This window comes from Apostichopus japonicus, chromosome 10 (assembly GCF_037975245.1).
Source record: "Apostichopus japonicus isolate 1M-3 chromosome 10, ASM3797524v1, whole genome shotgun sequence".
Lineage (NCBI taxonomy): Eukaryota > Metazoa > Echinodermata > Holothuroidea > Aspidochirotida > Stichopodidae > Apostichopus > Apostichopus japonicus.
This window is the reverse complement of record NC_092570.1, coordinates 17,868,555-17,890,095: the sequence shown is the minus strand read 5'-3', so window position 1 is coordinate 17,890,095 and position 21,541 is coordinate 17,868,555. Positions and strand designations below refer to the sequence as shown.

The following is a 21,541-nucleotide window of genomic DNA, read 5'->3' as shown; positions in this document are numbered from 1 at the left end:
AAATTAACTAAATCTATTCAGAAATTAACATACCCTCTCCAGGAAGCATTTGCCAACCAAAGTAGGTGTGAGTTTGTATGTTTCCAGCTCTACTAGGAATGTTCTGAAGAGAAAACAAAAAATGAAAGAAAATTTAGTTTAGTTGATTAATTTATTTTGTGGGAAACACATTAACTAGTGATAACACTACCTGAGAGCACTTAAAAAAAGGATATCCCCTCCTCCTCCTTTACTCCAACTGAGCCCCCCACCCACCCCACCATCCCCCCTGCAGCTGAAGTGTGCTGGTGTACACATGGCTTAATTTGGCACAAGCAAGTGGAGAGAGGATTGCCATGTAATGATGTTAATTCTTCAGTCTATTAATCAAATGGTATAAATACAACACAATATTAATAACATACCCATACCATAGGATATGATATGATGCGAATACGAAACGTTACGTTGTAAAACAACAAACACGTCAATAAAAAACCTGGCTGGTTGAATGAACCCTAAGAACGTTAATTTACAATCCCAATTTGAGAAGAAGAAACCTGATTAATTTTTACCTCTTATGAAATTCAAAGATTTCTTCCCAATTTGCAAACAGAATATCTTCTTTTTCTCTGAGTGTCTCTGGGATGACTGACTGAAGGTTTGGATTCGTCATCTCCTGAATGTAACCCGTCAAAACGGATTCTAACTCCTTCACGTAAATCTTCTCGGTATCGATCAGCTCTTTCATGATTTGCCTGAAAAAAAACGATGGTAAACAGGTTAAAAAAAAAGAGGAAAAAAAAAGAAGACAGAAGATTTAAGAAAGAAGCAACAAGAACTTCCTGATGTTACAAGAAGAGCGGGGGGGGGTGGGGTGGGGGCCGGGATCTGCTATTAATTGACTGCACGAAAATGCCATATCACCAAACAAGGTCATCATTTGAGGATAGCAGGATAGCTTTTGTTATTTTCTTCATTTTTCGGTCAAAAAAAAGGAAAAGATAAAGCATGAAAATGAACCCTAAAATATTTTTCTGGTTGAGGAATTGCAAATGTCTCCCTCTTCTCAAGTTGTGCAAATTTTATTTTTCATGGTAGCTGAAATAAAAGCAAACTTTCCATAACATTCTTTTTCTTTATCCAGATGTACCACCCCCACCTATCCCCCCCCCCCCTCCTCTTTCCCTCTCATCTCACCTATGCTTCCTCTGAATGTTCATTACTTATCATCACCAGGTTATCAAGCTACTATGCCACCCTCACGCATCTCCATTCATTACCTCCCCCCCCCCACCCCTTACACAACTGCTTTTAGTTATCAAGGTAACATGCTAGTGCACAGTGCATTCTCTGTAGCTAAAGGAATGGATTTTGTCATCCATTAATAAGATATTACCAAGTAGCAAGAAAGAATAAGAAGGAATAAAGTTAACCATGAGAATATTTGTTATAAAAGAATCAAGTTTCCTCCACATGCCTAGCCAACCAGTCCCATGCTTTACACAATCTGTACAGGCCTTCTTTGTGTGTCTTGTTTATTACATATATTGTAAAAACACAAAGTACAAAATTGTCATTAAAGATCTGGAATTACTCATAATAGTCACTCAAGGGAGTGCCATATGCTTGTCTATGAGGAGGGGTGGAAGGGGGGGTATGCTGAGCATTGCTCTAATGGCTCTTATGGGTAAGTAAAGGGCCACACCCTCACCATTTACCTAAACCTGATACTGTGAACCAAACTGAAACAGGCGACAGATATTCTGATAACAACAGCTGTTTTTTGTTTCTCTCTTCATCAGGGTTTCTAAAATGCATACAAGGGCCGGCCACACAGAAGCAAACCCCCTGGCTATCTGCAGACTATATGCATACTATATGCAGACTATATGCAGACTGGTCACTGTGCTGGGCCGGCTTGTAGACTGCTCACACCTAAGGGCCCATACTTGAATTGTGAACAAGATTATGCGCTGATTATTTGTTGCACAGACTGGATAGAAATCTTTCATGGGCCTCCTATTGAGAATCCCTACTCTTCTTAATATATCTTTAAGCAGAATATTTATTGTTAGTTTCTCGAATTAATGCCACAAAATACAAATTTACAATCACCAAAAAAGAGCTTATTACTTTCATAGCATAGAACAACACGCTGCAGAGACCCACTACACCCCTTCACAGCAAAGCTACCTATCCAAACCTAATTTGCATAACCACAACAGAGGTTGTTATTAACCCAGTAAATTGTAGCATTACCAGGAAACACTGAACTAGTCCAAATTACTTCCAAACTATTCAAAGTATAGGCTTACTACACTAAGACAATTCTGTTGACTTAAAAGAAGAATGTCACTTTCAAGGCAATTCATGCAATTGTGACAAAGAAAGTAATGTTTTGTGCATGCATGGTTGTCATGGTGATATCGCCTGTTTCTCCTGACATGATAGCATGCTACAGGATTTATATTTCTGATGTACCCCCCCCCCTGCCAACCCCCATGCAACCTAACAGGCCATGCCATCTATGATTTCCAACCTGAGGCGTAACTGGTTGATTCCAATGATTGGAAATACCTCAAGCTCCTCGCCACATTCGCTGCTGAATAAGAGGTCAAAGGTAAAAATATGACTATCAACTAAAAGTTACTAATGGTGACACCCCATTACATAAGACATGCATAAATTATATACATTGACCCTTGCATACCTATTCCCTCAACAAAGCAAAAACTTTACACAAGGACTTGGATAAAAATGTAACTGTTTCATCATAAAAGAAAGATAAATGCTGCTGTTTTCATTTAATAACGGCAATCGTGCAATGACCACGAATATATTATACAGATTCCAGATTTGTGTCTTAACAGAGAGATTTTTTATCTCTCAAGGATCCTACGATTACAAGGCACATCTAGTCACCTGATGTGCATGGTAGTGACCATTCTCTCTTTAAGGTGATATGTTAGACTTACTTCCTCTTAAAGCTAGATGTGCTGGTGTCTTCATCCTGGAAGTCGCTGTCGCTGCTATGGCAACCCATGTCAGGAACGTCCGCTCGGACAATCTCTATCGTCCGCTCTTCCTGTGAGTTGCATAAAAACAGTTACGTAGCAGAATGTTATGTGATATATTATCACCTACAGAGACACTGTCGTATAAATCATCAAGATATTGATTTAACGTGGTTACTATAGAGCTCTCATCATGCACATTCCACAGCAATACATTCACATCATACACCGGCCCCAAAGCTACAGGTCTGTTCTACCATTCCCCATTTCTGGTGTCATTAGTGGGATTAGTGGGAAAAGCTTGACGAAAGAGTTGTGTCTTCAAATTGCTTTAAAAATGAGAAAACGTAGGAGTGTCACAAAGGCTATTTTGGAAGTGAATTCCAAAAAGCCGGGGCAGCAAATTTAGAAGAACGTTCACCGGCAGACTTAAGGGGTAGTCTGATGAATTTTGAGCAGTTTTTCGGAAGAGTGCTTGATATTTTGTTCCAACTCTTACAACTGCAAAAAATCAACACCGCACAAGCTTACAGACTTCATATATGTAATACATGGTAAAGGTATGTGTGCACACCACTAGAACAATATTAAGGCCAACTAATGGCTTTTATATATAATCATGCATATACATTCTTAGTTTATCTTCAGACAAAACAATCTTTGCAACTAACCAAAGTTAATTTACTAAAATAGGATCTGGATTCAGAAGTTTAGAATAATTGAAAAGCATGTTATTGTTTCCATTTAAACCGGAAAAAACAAAAAAACAAATATTCCAAAGTATTAATAGCTGATTTGAAAGGACACATGCAAGGAAAATTTTGAGATTATTGGAGGACAACTCTAAATAATGGGTTGAAAAAAATAAGGACAAGGAAGTAATGAAACTTGGTTGTATTTATGGAATAGTCAGTATTCAAGGTTAAAATGGTCACAAGCCTAAAGACCAACTCCTAAACATAAATTTTCCCCATTTCCTTTTCCTTTTACCCTTTCAAACAAGAGGGGTTTATTTTGGACTTCCCAAGCATAAAAGCTAGATTTACAAACTTCTAGGATAAACAAACATGCATTATTTGTTAACTGTTACATCAAACAGAAGACTATCAACTTAACCATCCAACCGTTATCATATTAAAGAACTTCCCCCTTAAATTTGGGGAAGAGCCAAATCCTGCCTTAGAATGACGAGGGTCTCGATAGGACTAATGAACGTCAACATGAAGACGTGACATAAAAATGTAAGCAAAACCTTTTAATAGAATATAAAAAATATAAAAAAATTCCCCAATTCTATCAGGCACTCTTCTGACTATATTTTTTGATGAAAATTTTCAGAGATTGAGTGTAAGATCAATACTACATGTAGAATAAACATGGATGACCTTTGACACGAAGGAGTCTCTTCTTACCCTCTTATATCTGTTCTTCTTTCCCTTTTTATTCCTAAAGGGTGAAACTGGTCTTCCTTCGCTCGCCGGTGGGGTCAGGCTCGGTGATGCGAGTTTGATCGGTGTGAATGAGGTTACAGAGCTGTTTGGAATAGACCAGAACAAACAGAAACATAATTGGATGGATGATGTTAATGCCCGACTTGCTACGTTTAGGAGTGAGATGGGAGAGGTGGGGTGAAATAGGGTTGGGAGTTGGATTTCAGCAAGTACCACCAATGTGAATGTGAAGAGGCAACAGTTTAGAAACACTGAAAAGCACTAATTCTACAGATCCTAAGACAAATAATAAATGGTATCCCTCTAAAACCGATATGCCTGTTAAATTACAATCCATTTGTCTCAAGCACTGATGTTCCCCCTCAAAGATTGTAAGGATTAAATTCTAAATTTGAATGTTCAGATACTTGTGGATTATTTTCGATCACATTAGCTGCTTTCTTATACACAAACTATATACCAGTCATATCTGATATGAGAGACAATAACACTGAACTAAATTAAAAACCCAAGTCAGTTTTATTAATAGCAGATGGAAAAAATCATATTGTTTTTAACCTTCAAACATATTTCAATATTTAATAATCTCTTTCTCAAACATGTCACAAGAGAATTGAAAATAAGTGGTAATTTGTTTAACATTTTATGACCGTTCAAAAAGTAAAATAAACGAACCTTTTTGGTGATTTCTGCTTGGGAATCTCAGGCTCCACTACCGGAGTCACCACTGGTGGGGGGGGTCTTTCACATCTTACAATTATTTCATTCAAGCTCTCTTTCTGCTTGTCAAACATCCCACGAACATCCTCCATGCAGGTCACCACTGACCGAACATTTTCCTGGATAAGAAACGACAAATGATGAAATAATTAGGCTATGGATTGGCTCAAATGATTAAACAATAGGCTAGGCTATGGATTGGCTCAAATGTTTTAAACTATAGGCTAGGCTATTGATTGGCTCAAATGATTAAATGATAGGCTAGGCTATGGACTGGCTCAAATGATTAAACGATAGGCTACAGAATGGCTCAAATGTTTAAACGATAGGCTAGGCTATGGATTGGCTCAAGTGATTAAACGATAGGCTAGGCTATGGATTGGCTCAAACAATTAAACGATAGGCTATGGATTGCTTAAAATGACTACAGAATCTATATGACTACAGAATCTATACACCACTTGCTTACACATACACCCAACATACATCCTGAATAAGCTGCTGCAACATTTTTGAACGAAGCATTCTGTAATTGGCTTACCATTAAACATACGTCTTCTTTCATATCCTGCTTACCAGCTGCTTCCAATATTTGGAATCAAAATTAGATTATTAAGATACTTGCAGAAACATTGACAGTTGCAGTTACTTCAAAATGCAAAACAAATAGTGAACTTCCATCCAATTTGTACTCATGCAGACTATTCCACCTGCAAACCCTGATTACTGAGACCCTACTGTTGCAGGCCTGATTATTGTGACCCCGGTTACGGTAAAATGCCTCTTTACAATACACCCAAAAATAGTAACCTTCTAAAGACTAACAAGACAATGGATCCCACCTGCATAGTACTCTCCTAACAGGTAACCAAGTGGGTTTCTCCCCTTTATGACTCATACCATGATACGGTAGGCAAATTTATCTATGACGATAATTCCAAATATAATTTTTTTTTTTTTGTATACGGGTCTAAGTTTTCTTTGTATCAAATGGCACAAGTTTCTTCTTGGGAGATGTTATAAATTGCTTCTTGCATATTGATACACAAAATGGCAAGGAAATTATTGATGATTCATAAATTAAAATGAAAGCATTATGAAAAAAGCAAATAACAGAAAGGTGACAATGGTAGCAAATAACAACAGAATGTGACAATGTTATCACTTAGCCACGAGAATGCAAAGGTACGTTACAGTACATTAAATCTTCTTTAAAATTTCAAAGTCATGAAAGCATGCCATTAATGCAACAAGGACAATTTCATCTACTTACCTTTGGAAAATGTTTTACTTTAATTACAAGGAACTAACTTATACCATTTTGACTTTTTTTTAATAAAACAATTTGAATATTTTATCCAAACTTGACTAGACAATACATAATGTATCACAGTGAAGGTAAGTGTGCTACTGACCAAAAGAAATCAAGTCTAAATCTTTCTGGGCTTAGCCATACCCGTAAAACATATTGAAATGGTAGCCAACCATTAGCTTACACCTTTGACCCCAACATGCACCCCCACAGTTAATACAAAAAGTTAATACAAATTTGAAGTGTTTTCATCAGTGAGAACCTCCCCTCACCTCTCACACTCTCCCTTTAATTTAGGCAACGCTTCTTAATATATTAGGAATTAAATCACACCTAACTCACATCTAACTCAGTTTAAACATTGTATTTTAACTGGTTGTGTTCTTAATTTTGGGCAAGTTTGAGAAGTGAATTGACATATCCCAAAGCATGTTTGCATATTAGTCTGGCAGATAAAACTACCTCCTGGAGTATTATTAACTTCTTTTCCCCCTCCCCCCCCCCCCAGCCATTTCAACTTTTTTTCTGCCTACCCATGTACTAACTTTTAATATTGTATGATTCTATACTGTAGTGTGACTATTGTGCAGTAACATTCATGTTCATTTATATATGTACAAGGTAACAAGGTCAAGGGTCACATCTGACATAGGTGCTAAATAAACAAGGGTGAGGGAGATTTCAACTGGAAAGGGGGGATTGATAGGGTAAACAAAACAAGTAAGCTAACATGCAGCTAAATATCTTGTGAGCATTTGCAAAATCAAAACAAAAATTCATGGAAAAAAATTAAACCAATTATGTCTCAGTTTTGTCTTTATAAGAAAGTCTGCAGTCATTTCAAAGCTAACAAAAATTTTAAAATTAATACAGGCTATATTTTCAACCATTCTCCCAATGTTTTAAATTCTGTACTTTTCTGTGTTTAATAGTAAGATGATATGAAAAACTAAAACAAAATATAATTCAAGCTATTGAAAGTGTTACAAAACCAACTGGTTAACAAAAAATGATCCAACGAAGAGATGAACTCCATGGCCAAAATTATTCCGACCTCAAATGAGACAAATTGTTTAAAATACCCTCTAATATGAGTTAGAACCTGAATATCACTACTGCTTGTTAAACAACGTCCACCAACACAAGAAGAAAATAGTTGGATGCAATTAATAAAGTTTTTATCATCTAGACATGATTATTCAGAATATAAAGTCACATGACATTATATCCTACATCACTCCCCCCTCCCCAACACACCCCCTCCCCCCCCATGCTAAAGGTGATATTTTCTCCCCCATCTTATCTGCCTTAACATCTAGCTCCCTCTACTCCTAAGCCTACCACACCCCATCCCCTCCCTGATATCCTCTTCAGCCACAGTGGAATACTTTACTCTGTTTGGGTTATGACTATTTTAAACCATTACACATTTGCTGCTATCACTTCTATTTAGATTAGATATTGAGATTTGCTGCAGTACATTTTGTTTTTTATTGGATGGAGCAGAAATGAGGGCGCTTAGCAGCTTTCCTGCCTTCTTTTTGCATTTTTAATGCCATAATATTATTATTCTTATTATTGTTATTACTGCATCTTTCATATGACAGGAGCATGCAGGCAGCGATGATTCATTTGAGAAATAAATTATTTACAAACCTCAGCCTTATCAGCATTCTTCAGGGAGGAAGACAAAAACATCGCAAAAGTTAGATTACAAGTTTACCGAACAGGGAGAAACAGACAACGTTATAAACTAGACTGAGAAACCTGTGACAACAGAAATGCACATTAAAACAAGATGGTGGGAGGGGGGGGGGATGAGCCTGGAAAGTGCACAAGATCCAAATGTTTGAACTTAAGGTGCTCTTACAGTCAACACACAGCAATATTTAATAGACCCTTCACCACATGATGACATTATTCCATGACAAACCTGAAGTATGGATGATCACATACACGACATCATGCATACATTATGAAACATTCTACATCAAATGTTAAAGAACTTTATATCCTGATCAGCAATGTCTACTAATATCCTTAGATTTAGGATTAGAATTCATCCGATCTTTGATGTGAATTGCTGTACAGTAAACTTCTGTCAATAGCTTTAAAAAACTATTCTTACTTCCTGATTATTACTACTAATATGGTTATCAACACTCAAATTTGACAACAGAAATAATAGACTTTGGCCAAACTATTTAAGTCCCCCTCCTACTCCCTCCCCCCCCCCCCCCAAGGTCTATCTCAGGCTGACAGTGTCTGTTGCTCTTATTTTACAATCCTCTGAGATGAGATCACAAATCAACCGGATCAATTTGACCTTCAGGAGTCATGACCTACTTTTCATGAAATCACTGTCTCTTGCATTTTGTATGAGTTAGAATGAGTTGTTGCTTTTCTCCCTGTTACTCCCTCCTGCGTCCACCTTCCCCCTGCCCCTCCCCTCATCCCTATTCTGTTCAGAATATGTCTCAAGATGTCCCAACCGCAGGCACAGATCAGACTAGCAGTTTCCCAACGGACATACATAAATGATATCATAGGACACCAACATCACAAAACATTCCTCAAAGCTTCCCACCAAATCCCTCATATTCCATGCAATGTGATTAGCACCAAGGTCAAAGGTCATATCATCCATACAACATGTGGCCACATAAAGTTATATAGCAGAAGCACACTTACCTTTAAACGACTTGTTAGGATGTCCTCAAACATGTTTCTAAATTCTCTCGGGTCACTCAGTTGTAAGTCTGATGCTTCTGTGAGACAGCTCTCCAAGGCCTTAATGTACTCTTGGGCTTTTTCTTTGGTTTCACACTGACTGATATCCTGAGAATCTAAGAGTGTCGTCCCAGTCTTACACCATTGTCGCACCTGTCGAAACGAAAGCAAAATATCAAACTAATCCGATGTTTACACCACTGTTGCACCTCTTAAACAGAAGCTAATAATCAAGCTAGTTCCAATATTGCACCATTGTTGGATTATATGTCAACGTAAAACACCGGTGCTGCAACAGTCCACCGATGCAAAACTCAAAACTAGTCCCAATATGACACCGCTGCACACCTGTCGAAGGAATGCCAAAACCACATAAATTCCCAAAAACTACACCCGTGTTGCACCTAACGAACCCCGACAAAAGCTTACGCTAGTCTCGATATCAAGCCAATGTTTCGATCCACTTGTCAAACAGTGTACGAGTAAATTGCAACCAAACCCAATATTGCACTATCACTATTAAAGTTGTCCTAACATCATATATCTGTCACACCCTGTCGGGAAAGTAGCCAAAGCCAGAACTATGTTACACCATTTCAAAGCTTCCTTTCGTTTTATCAACAGTGAGTTTTCACGTTACTTACTCTTTCAATCCTTTCAAATAGTTCGATACTTCTCTCCATAATCTTTTTCCTTCTATCTAGTTCTGTGTTGATTTCGTTTGTTCTGTTTCCTAACTCTTCGCATTTGGGACGTATTGATTCCACCAGTTCATCCTGCTCATAGTCGCCAAGAATTTGTTCTCCTTCAGACTTTACTCGCCACACTTCCGTTAGCTTTATCTGTGAAGTAGAAAGTGAAAAAAATCAAACTGACTTGATTTTCAGAGTTACCTGGTGGTCATACATGTGGTTTATTATTTGTAATTTTTAGTAAAATCATGAACGTGCACTTTATACCCCATATACAAAGAAATGATCAAAAATTCAGAAGAAAAAAATGCATACCCAGCAAATTGGTCCTCATGGCTTAAAACCTTCTGGAAAGTTCCTTAATTGTAAAGTTATTTTTCAGCATGGTTTGGTATTATTTTTCCTCATTCAGGGGTCACATATTCAAAACACCTTCAAGTTTGTGCTCACCCAGAATCCGCCCTTTTTTGATGCCCCTGTTGGTACCCAACTATAGCACTTAGCTTCCTTACATGTGTATATGCTTTGGTATCTATAGCAACGCCAGAGGGTGTGATTTGTGCATAACTCTAACACATATATGATAGTCAGTATCTATATACATCTCTTATTGCATTGGTCAACTTGTGAACTTTCCAGCAATGACCCATTAATTCTGAAAATTCAAACAACACAGGTTAAACAACGTACCATCCAAGATCAATATTGTGTAAAACAGAAACTGTAACAGGAACTATGCACATGACCAATTGTAAAGTTTCAATCTTATGTGGGCGATTAAACATCTGATGAAATTTAATATCTTTGAAGTATGACGTAGATAGAACTACTACTGAAACTTTCACACAGTTTAGAACCATTCGGTAAATATTCTGAAATAGCAAGGTAGCAACTGAATAGGGACTCTTTCAGTAAACTAAATATAAATACTTTATAACTATGATGTTACATAACTACTGCATTAAAATGATACTACAATCCACACATATTTATTAAGCTACTAAATTGAAGTATGAGTTACACTCTCTTTCATACATAATAAAGTCCACACATATTAAAGCTAACATATTGAAGAGTGTATTATACTCTTTCATACATAGTAAAATCCATACATATTAAAGCTAATATATTGAAGTATGTGCTATACTCTCTTTCAAACATTGTAAAATCCAACCGTATTTAAGCTCACATATTGAAGTATGTGTTACTGTATACTCTCTGTCATACATAGTAAATCCAACCGTATTAATAGCTTACATATTGAAGTATGTGTTAAATACTCTTTCATACAAAGTAAAGTCCACACGTATTAAAGCTCACATATTGAATTATGTGTTATACTCTCTTTCATACATAATAAAATCCACACATATTAAAGCTAATATATTGAAGTATGTGTTATACTCTCTTTCATACTGTACATAGTAAAATCCACATATATTAAAGCTTAAATATTGAAGTATGTGTTATACTCTCTTTCATACATAGTAAAATCCACATATATTAAAGCTTAAATATTGAAGTATGAGTTCTACCCTCTTTTATACATTCATATTTAATACGCAGGCAGTTTCTGTCGTCAATAAATTGCTATTCAAATATTCTTTTTGACTGGATGAATGATCAGGCTGTAAAACAGTACACTCCACTTAAGAAAAGAAACCAACATACTACACTCAAGTTGACCCAATCAGAGGCATTTCTAAAAAAAAAGAAGAGATTCATAAATTGTTTTGGTTCGGGGGATGGAAGGTTTTTATTGAAAGAGTTAGTCTATTTTTAGATCCATGGTTCACATGTATGACAAGCTCTGGTAACTGTTGTTTTTGCTCTACTGAGAAGTAAGCACGTTGAAGTTTTCATTTGAAAAATGATTTCTACAAGTTATGTTTGAATTCTCATTTGTCCGCACATAATACATTTCTTTAAAAATGTATTCATTGGCACAAATCACAACCAACAACAAAAACAACAATACAAAAATCTTGATTCCTTAACTTCCCCTAACCCCCCACACTTATTTTTTCTATCTCTTTATGTAGTATTTCAATTCCTGCCTACATAAAACATGCATTTCAACATCATTGACAACAGTGTATTCTCCACACTATCAGTGCATTCACCCATGGATTGACATAACTTGTTGGCATGGTAACCAGTGACCGAGTTACATATGTGAAGAAGTACTCACAGTGCTAGACACTCTTGCATGGTACTCTACATACATTTACAATTATTTTCTTCGAGGGTTCTCTAACAACTCATCCTGATAGCTTTGTTGATGACATCATCGTATAAAGTGACTTTTAGTTTTGCAAGAAACAGACTCAAGACAGGCTCAACACAGACAAATTTAGTTTCAAAGTGACTAGGCTAAAAGAAGAGGTATCATGTAAACATTTATTTAAAATTAGACTTGAAATAATAAAACACTCCACTTTCTTTGTACTTAGCTAATTCATATAATGAATAATTCAAACAACTATTCAGTTTTCAAGGACAATTGTTGGAGAGATTGATTGTACAGTCCAATACCAAAGAAATTTTCAATTGAGGGATTTATTTTGGCCACGTTTTGCAAATTTTACAAGATTATTGAAGAGGCAACAGAAGTGTAAACACAGTTTTAAATAGGTGTATGCAAATGAGTTACGTGCAACTATTGTGTTTGTTGTGTACTGTTTTCTGGTAGCTGAGATATTGGTTTTGTCATTTCTCTCATTGACAAGATCACCGGAGTGGCACCCATAGTATAAAACATCTTCGATATGAAAATCAAAGAAACTTGTGTGCAACTTCTCTTTGATATTCTGTATTTTGTTTCGAAGTGATTTTATTTCAAGCCTCCATATTTGTACATGAAGGTGTGTATCATTGAATGATGCAGTTTGTACATTACCTTGATTTGTTCTTTAAGTTCCTCTTCTTCTTTCAACATCCTTTCTGCCTCTTCTCTGCTCCCTCCTAAATCTATTTCCTTCTGCAGTACCTTTGATTGCTCCTCTATCACAGCAAGCACCTGTCATATGGAAAATAAAAGCAACACAAAAATTATACCTTGTTCCATTAAATGTGTCCCACAAATGACATTACTTCTCATGACCTATAATCTGACATTATTCAAGCTGCCTGTGACTCTATCAAAACAGAACCCCCCTAAGACATGAACCACCTGCCAATGCAATCTAGAACAGTCAAACATGAATTGAGAAAGACATTAAGTTGGATATACCCAATGATCCATTACAATTGCCTATATCCTTCAAACTAAAATGTGGTTGAATCAGTAGAAGCAGCTGCTAAAACTAGGTCATCTCACCAGTCAGACCTCTACAACTCTACTCACAATCTATTCTGCAGATTTGTACGATGATGAAAATGCCATGTTTATATGCAGAATAAAACTAATATGACCCCTCTTCTAGAAAGCTTTAAAATAATCTAATTTACAGACTGTGTGTGGTGGTTATGATCATCTCCTAACTTTGCACATTCACAACAACTTACAACAATAAGAAGAATAAGTGCTAGTAAAACATCAAATAAATCTCGGATCAAATGTGAAAATATCCTCTAATTAAATCGTAATTAAATTCTTAATGAAGACGTCCGACTAATCGTAACCCGTTTGTCTTCAGACAACATTTATAATTAATTCACGATGAGCAAATTAACAAACATAAGATGTCACATAAATCTGTTAGTCTACTCGGACTGAATAAAGAGACCTACAGCAGAATAACATTAGTATTACTTACTACTAACTACTAAGAGCCTGTTCAGTACTCTCCTGCCAACAATTAACCAGTTAATTAAAAATTAGTTCAATCACAATAAAAAATCAATCCCCAGGGCATCTGTAATTAATGTGAAATCCGTTAGTCCTCCCACAGGTGCAATTGTTTATCTGCAAGGAATACTTCTCTTAGCCAACTAGTATGACCTATAATAAAAGTGTCCATCCATCTTACTATGGAAGATTTTAGCCAAGGAGGGTGCACTACCGGAAACGACAAAAGAGATAATTATGAATCCTACACGGGCCTCTCTTCAGCACCGATGGCTGGACAGACGATGTTATTGATTATGAAATTGCCAGTAAAACAGCTAAGCGACTAGAGCAGACTTTTATGGACGACGCTATGATTACCCTATAGGGTCGTTACGCAGCCAGGACGCTGAACGGAATATTACAGTTAATGAAAACACGGATGAATCACTGTCCCTTCTGGGGACAATGAACAGGAACAGCATCGGTCGTTGCTGTTTCCTGTTTGATTAAAAGCAGGAGTTTACTCTCCACTGGATTCAAACTGATGACAGCTTCAATAAACGAACATTTCGCTGGCTGAAGATTATCGTTTAACAGATTTTCTTGGTTCATGAATTCTTCCCCCCCCCCCCTTTCTTTCTCTATATGCATTATTTCAATTCCTGCCTACATAAAACATGCATTTCAACAACATTGACAACAGTGTATTCTCCTTTTAATAACCAGAGATACAGACTTGTCTGAATTTTGTGATGTTTTTGTAAATGCATGATGTAAAAGCAGAGTCGATGATGTCATGTCAATTCAGATGAAAATGTACTTCTTTGCCTTCACAATATTGAACTCACTTTGAACTCAGATGAAACTAATATTTCTACAAAATACACTGCATTTTGATGAAATTATAAATACAGAGGACATTGACATCTAAACAAACATTCCAAATGTCTCATTTTTCAAGGATAAATCAACAACAAGATAATAGTAATAACAGTAACAGTAATAAAGGTTTACTGGACTAAACACAGTGTACTATGGTGAATGGAAGCACAGTAATAAAGGTTTACTGGACTAAACACAGTGTACTATGGTGAATGGAAGCACAGTAATAAAGGTTTACTGGACTAAACACAGTGTACTATGGTGAATGGAAGCACAGTAATAAAGGTTTACTGGACTAAACACAATTTACTATGGTGAATGGAAGCACAGTAATAAAGGTTTACTGGACTAAACACAATTTACTATGGTGAATGGAAGCACAGTAATAAAGGTTTACTGGACTAAACACAATTTACTATGGTGAATGGAAGCACAGTAATAAAGGTTTTATACCAGGCAATAAATGATTGAAACATGTAACTGGACTAAGCAAAATGTACTATATATGTGTATCAGCTATATGTCGGGTCATTCAGGTGGAATAAGTAGCACCAAAACAAAGTGACTAATCCAGCCAAACGCTTACAACATTTGTTACAACCTAGGGCTTCCAGTTAAACAATCCTTCATGGCAGTCCAGTTGATGTCTGTAGCATGCCAGGTATAAACTGGACCTGTTTTCATATTCCATGTAAAATATTTCACACCTTATTAGTTAGATTAATGGATATTATTGGTCATTGCCATTTGCTAATCGTTCACACTTGTGCAAAGAATGAATGGCAGAATTTTTATCCTGCATTATTGAAAGGGAGTTGGGAAGAAACTTACACAGAGATGTTTATTTAAATGTCATCTATTAATATTATGTTTGTCTACATTAACATTTTTAATGGGCTTCTGATTAATAATTAAACTATTTAACCATATATATGTTAACTTACATTTATACATATATGTATGTACATATATATATATATATATATGTATATATATATATATATATATATATATATATATATATATATATATATATAATTGAAATCATAAGGAGTTGGAAAATCCAGAACAGTGAAAAACCTCCAGCCTCCACCGGGGTTCGAACCCGTGCCCCCCGCCCCATATGCGGACACCCTAACCACCAGGCCATGGACGCCGATTGCCTGTCCAGAGATTCGAAACCGTTAAGGAAGGTCGTAATTCCACTGTAGGCGCTTGTCACCTGTATCGAACAATATTAGTTCTGTTTTGGTGACGTATTTGCCTTGCTCTAGAGATCAAACATAATGCTAACCAACTCGAAATCATTTGTGATTCCTGAAGCCGGATCTCCAAAGAGATACTTTAAACAGACTTTTGTTAATGAAATGTATGTATATGTATATATAATATATGTATATATATATGATATATGTATATATATATATATATATATATATAATTGAAATCATAAGGAGTTGGAAAATCCAGAACAGTGAAAAACCTCCAGCCTCCACCGGGGTTCGAACCCGTGCCCCCCGCCCCATATGCGGACACCCTAACCACCAGGCCATGGACGCCGATTGCCTGTCCAGAGATTCGAAACCGTTAAGGAAGGTCGTAATTCCACTGTAGGCGCTTGTCACCTGTATCGAACAATATTAGTTCTGTTTTGGTGACGTATTTGCCTTGCTCTAGAGATCAAACATAATGCTAACCAACTCGAAATCATTTGTGATTCCTGAAGCCGGATCTCCAAAGAGATACTTTAAACAGACTTTTGTTAATGAAATGTATGTATATGTATATATAATATATGTATATATATATATATATATATATATATATATATATATATATATGTGTGTATATATGTGTGTATATATATATATATATTTATATATATATATATAAATATATGTTGATACTAGATGAGACTAGTGGAACACTAGTAGTTGTAACTCGGAGTTTCACGCGTTATAGCGATCGTCAGACAACTGCCGAGCAGTTGTCTGACGATCAGTTGTCTGACAATCACTATAACGCGTGAAACTCCGAGTTACAACTACTAGTGTTCCACTAGTCTCATCTAGTATCAACATATATTCCGCTCTGTCCAATGGACATAGAGCACTCTGCGCCAAGATAGACGCCAACCTACTCTATATATATAAATATATTTATATATATATTTATTTATATAAACAACATTCGAATGCATCCAATTTATTCTATATACATACATACATATGTAAATATGTATAAATACATCCGAGACAAATATAATTATACAACTTAACTGCTTCAAATGAAGCCGCAATCAGCAAAATAATCTAAAAAATAGAGAAACTCACCTCTTTAAATTCAACCTCAAATTGTCTGACTTTGATGCACATCACAAGTCGACTCTCGTAACCAGCCCACTTCTCCTCAAATGCAGACAGAGTCGTCTCAAGATCTGTGATTAATCTATACAGTTGAAAAAAAGGAGGAAAAAATGTCTCTTTTACTATCAGAAATAATACTATTCCAAAATAGTTGACTGGTGGAATTTCCTGATCGATTCCAAACGTGACCAATCCTAATTTTGCAAGAAAATAACGTAGTTTCGATTGACAAAAAAATTTATCAAAGCCAAAGGATGAGGTGGTTACAAAATCCGGCTCCGATTATCAAGTTTTAACAAAATTCATATTCTCTATGGCTACTTCTACACCATTTACACCAATAAAACCGACTGAAATTATTCCTTATTTGCGTTTCGAATTCCAAGCGACAATCTATATTTGTAAGATGTGCTGGCTTCGACTGGTTCGATAACAGAATGACTAAACATTGGTTGTTACGATGAACAGCCACTGCCTCCCTTTCTATAAACAATGACAGAAACCAGAGCAGGCAGATACAACGTGTGTGACTGGATCAGAAAAAAAAAAAGAGGGAAAGATAAATATAAATATAATATGGAACTACAGTAGAGTGACAACAGCTGTGCTTGCCTTGCCTTTGGTCAATAGAAGGAGATGTATTTCACAATTGAGAACGAGACAATTGGGTTAGTAAGAGGAGAAGTGCAAAGCTGATTATATTAACCTTGGGATAAAAGCTGGATAGATTTATAATTTGGGTAAATGGATCTAGAAGGAAGTGTATATATGATAAAGGGTACCAACAGAAGAAAGAAACAAAGAAAAGTTGAATGGATGAAAACAGAGACAAAAGGTTGTACAATTTATGTTCTTGAAGGTATGCAGACCATGTCAACATTATGAGTACCCACAGACAAATAAGCAACTGAAATAAATATCTATTACCCAGCCTTATCGTAACAATCAATAAATCCATTACGATGAAACTGCAGGACGTACGACAAAATTAATCAATAATTATTTTGGGGGGGTTTCTTGACTGAAAACATCATTTGGGTAAATCTTTCTCGGTAGACTCAGTACATGTGAATAAGTCTCTAAGGGTTAAACCTATACAAATGAAAGAACTGTTGCAAACTCTGTATTCTTTAATATACCCCGGGCTTATAATTGGCGTGAATTTTTTTTATTTAACTTGTCTTTTTTCACCTGTCAAGAGCTGCAGGGACTGAGTTTTCATCCGGGTTGTACGAGGCGTCTCCCTCGAACGGTCTCTTTAAACACCCCAGGAGGGTCCTCCCGTACTTGATGGCGCTCTTCATGTCGTCCTTCAAGTCCATGTGGCGTTTCCGATGTTGCATCAGCAAGATTGTGGCAGATTCCACATCGTTTGGCAATTCCATGTGCTTACATTCTCTCAAGAAGTTCTGTACTGTTGTGGTTCTTTCTTTACAATTGTTGGCGAATCTCTCGATGGCCTGTACGAAAGAAAAACAATACCTTGTAATAAACACTGGATAACAAAGGAAAATGGCCGTCCAAGTGAAAAAGACCACAAGCTACATTCTAAAAACACGATGTCATTCCAGCGTGGAGTTAAATATCAATGAGGGAGTTTTTTAAAGTTAATATGTCATAATTCAGGGCAAAATGTAAACTATGAGTGCAACATGGTACTTTAGGTGAAATGAACTAACTTAATCATGGAAAAAGCTCAAGCATTCTCTGTCGTAAGTCAAGTTCCTCCCCCCTTCCACCCCCCCATAAAGTTCATATATTACAATGATGTTTCGTAAACTTTTTTGTGATTGCCATTAAATGCTCTTAGCAACAGGAGTTTCCACTAACATAACTCAACACATATTTAACAGGAAACAAAGAGTTCCAATGGCATCTGTATGACCTTCAACAAGCCATGAAAATGTGTACCAAACACACACAAAATATTGAGAAAGAACTTTTGTAGTTTTTATGTGCTGCAAACACGGTAGAAAAACCAGAGTGCAGTTGTGTGTAAACAGGAGATTGAACTAAAATACTAACTAAACTGAGCCCTCTTGTAAAACTAAATGTAAACATACTATGAAAAATAAGTACCAAACATAAAAAAATATTGAGAAAGAACTTTAGTAGTTTTTATGTGCTGCAGACACTTTGGCTTGTAGAATGAGAGAGATGGCGATAGACCAGAATAGGTCAGTCAAGGGGAGAGGATAATACTAACAAGTTTTCTAGACGTCGTAGAGCCAGAGTGCAACTATTGTGTGTAAACAGGTATGAGGAGATTGAAGTTAAATAGTAACTAAACTGAGCCCTTTGTAAAACTGTATATCAATACATGTACACTGTGTAAAGCTTGTTTAGTTTGGCAACCAGCCTAACAAACATCAAACCAAGTACAGAATATCCACATTACCGATTTCTTTTTCCAGTTTTACAGCTTTCGAGTCAAATGTAAGAACATATATATATAGTCTGAAATATAAGTAATAATTGAAGCTAGCCCCTATTAAAGCCCAACCAAACCATGAAGAAGTTCCTTCCTGCTTTCATCGTTAAAGACCGATAAATCGGTAATTTTATGACTTGTTTGCTGTCGAATAGCTTACAGATGAACCGACCGTGACTAATTCCTCAGGAACACCAGAATACTATGGCATTAAATAAACAAATGCCAGTCTCTTCACATACGTCTTCCTTATGGAAGATAAACAGATTATTTCTTTCTCTAGATAGTGTTGAGACTAGAGGAAGGCTTGACCAATATCCTGGGATTAGTAAGTACCTTTGAAATGTCTGGCAGTGACCTCTCTAATCAGATAATAAAGTCCATTCCAGACCACTCACTTCCCCTGCACAGATCAGACCAGCAGAAGTTTAATTAATTCAGGGTATAAACCAGGAATGTTACAGATGCATAAAACAAGAGGGTTGAGCTGTCGACAGGGGGAAAGATATTTGAAGGGATCTGTTGACATATTTATCCTCTGATTCAGGTATTCTTTTGGTGTGTGATGTTCTCAAACCAGACTGACATATAGTCTGTAGAAGGTATGGCTTAATGTAAAGGTATATCCAGAGAATCTTTGAAGCTAATGTAAACATAGACATTAAAGTGACTGGTACTCAAAGTTCCTGGGATTGTTTGCAAATAAGAACATTAAAATTCTGGAATTTGTGGGTTTGTCCTTTGTCCTTCACAACACAAGCACTAGGTGAGGTATATTGCAGCACTAGAAATACCATGTACTTCCCATTTAGACTATCAAATGTAATTCAAGGTCCCACCCATACTTGACAAAGACTTTATAATAAATCAATGTCATACATGCAAAAACATGCAAGGGACATACTAACATACACATGGTAGCAGACTAGGCAGATTATTTTGCATTAGGCAAGGAATCAAAAGAACAGGAGAATCTTCAAAATGTAGGGTGCACCCTTTGGTCCACAAATTGCCAACACCCATAGCAACAGCAAATTTTTCTTTCATCAATCCACAGGGCAGTAAGTACTACAGCATTCCAGAACCCTCCTGGAATGTTTACTGATTTGGAACATCCAAACAACTTGGCTGTTAAAACAAATGTCAAAAGCCCTTTGGTATACAACATCTGCAACTTTGCTACAACTACTGCAAATAAACCTACATGTTTGTGTTTTACCGACACCATTTTATTTTACACTTCCAGAGCATTCCGTTACCCAGTCAGGAGAGTTACATATGAAACAGGAGATCACATATTAGAAGTGTGTCACATGGTCTACTCTCTCGTTAGGGACACATCAAAATAGTCACTCTGGAACTACTTATGTCAAACTTTGCTATATTGATAATAACCATTCCGTTGTAAAGTCATAGTAGTATTTGTGCATCAAGAAGTTGCAACTAGTTGCACCAAGAAGTTGTGATCCGGACACGAATGAATCTTGGTAGAGACACTGCCCTTTGGCTGATGTAACACACCAGATCAATGTACATTGATTTACAAGTTCCTATCTTTGATAATCTAGGTCAATATATGAACAGCATGCAGCTACTTTCATTTAAACGAACAGAAGTGACCAATCTGGCAGATTCTTAGCAGAATGAGTAATGAGAAAATTAATTGAGGTTAATTACTCACAGCTGTTATTACACCACTAAATGTCAGATATTGCAACAATTTGTTCATTCAAGTTTACCAGTTATTACATCAGGAATTAAAGTTAATTTACAAAGGATGTAAAATGAACAATGGTACCTAGGTCAAACCAAACAATTATTTGAAAGGTTAATTATTCCATTCTTTGGAGTTAATGACCTACTAGGTCAATGTAAGGGTCACAATAACAAAGCATTAATGACCTATACTGCTGTATACTGCAATTGTGGTTACCATATTTACCCTAAAACTGACTGGTTTGAGTATTTTTCGATTGAACACCTGTCATCTATAAGATTGGAGAAAGGATAGATCCAGAAGGATGAGGGTAATGACCTTAGAGAAGGGTCATTGGGGGGGGGCACAGTGCAGGAATGTTACCAGTCTGTAGGTATGGTAGATCGGCGTGCGTATGTATAGGAGACGGGTATTAAAGGGAGGAATAAAATAAATATCAGATTACAGAGGAACAACCCTTCCTATTATAAAG

General features: G+C 36.4%; 1 protein-coding gene across 17 annotated transcripts in view; it reads right to left on the bottom strand.

Moving 5' to 3' along the window:
• Positions 1-21,541, bottom strand: part of LOC139974722 (guanine nucleotide exchange factor DBS-like) — a 104,232-nt gene that overhangs the window by 25,218 nt on the left and 57,473 nt on the right. For 16 of the 17 annotated variants that reach the window (XM_071982090.1, XM_071982091.1, XM_071982078.1 and 13 more), the window contains 11 exons: positions 18,113-18,381; positions 16,889-17,003; positions 12,801-12,920; positions 9,854-10,051; positions 9,171-9,362; positions 8,136-8,153; positions 5,123-5,286; positions 4,409-4,529; positions 2,958-3,067; positions 555-737; positions 34-103 (listed from right to left, as the gene is read on the bottom strand). In XM_071982090.1, coding sequence (XP_071838191.1) covers positions 34-103; positions 555-737; positions 2,958-3,067; positions 4,409-4,529; positions 5,123-5,286; positions 8,136-8,153; positions 9,171-9,362; positions 9,854-10,051; positions 12,801-12,920; positions 16,889-17,003; positions 18,113-18,381 — 1,560 coding nt within the window. The remainder of the gene's footprint in view (positions 1-33; positions 104-554; positions 738-2,957; positions 3,068-4,408; positions 4,530-5,122; positions 5,287-8,135; positions 8,154-9,170; positions 9,363-9,853; positions 10,052-12,800; positions 12,921-16,888; positions 17,004-18,112; positions 18,382-21,541) is intronic. The other variant, XM_071982079.1, reaches the window with a different exon arrangement.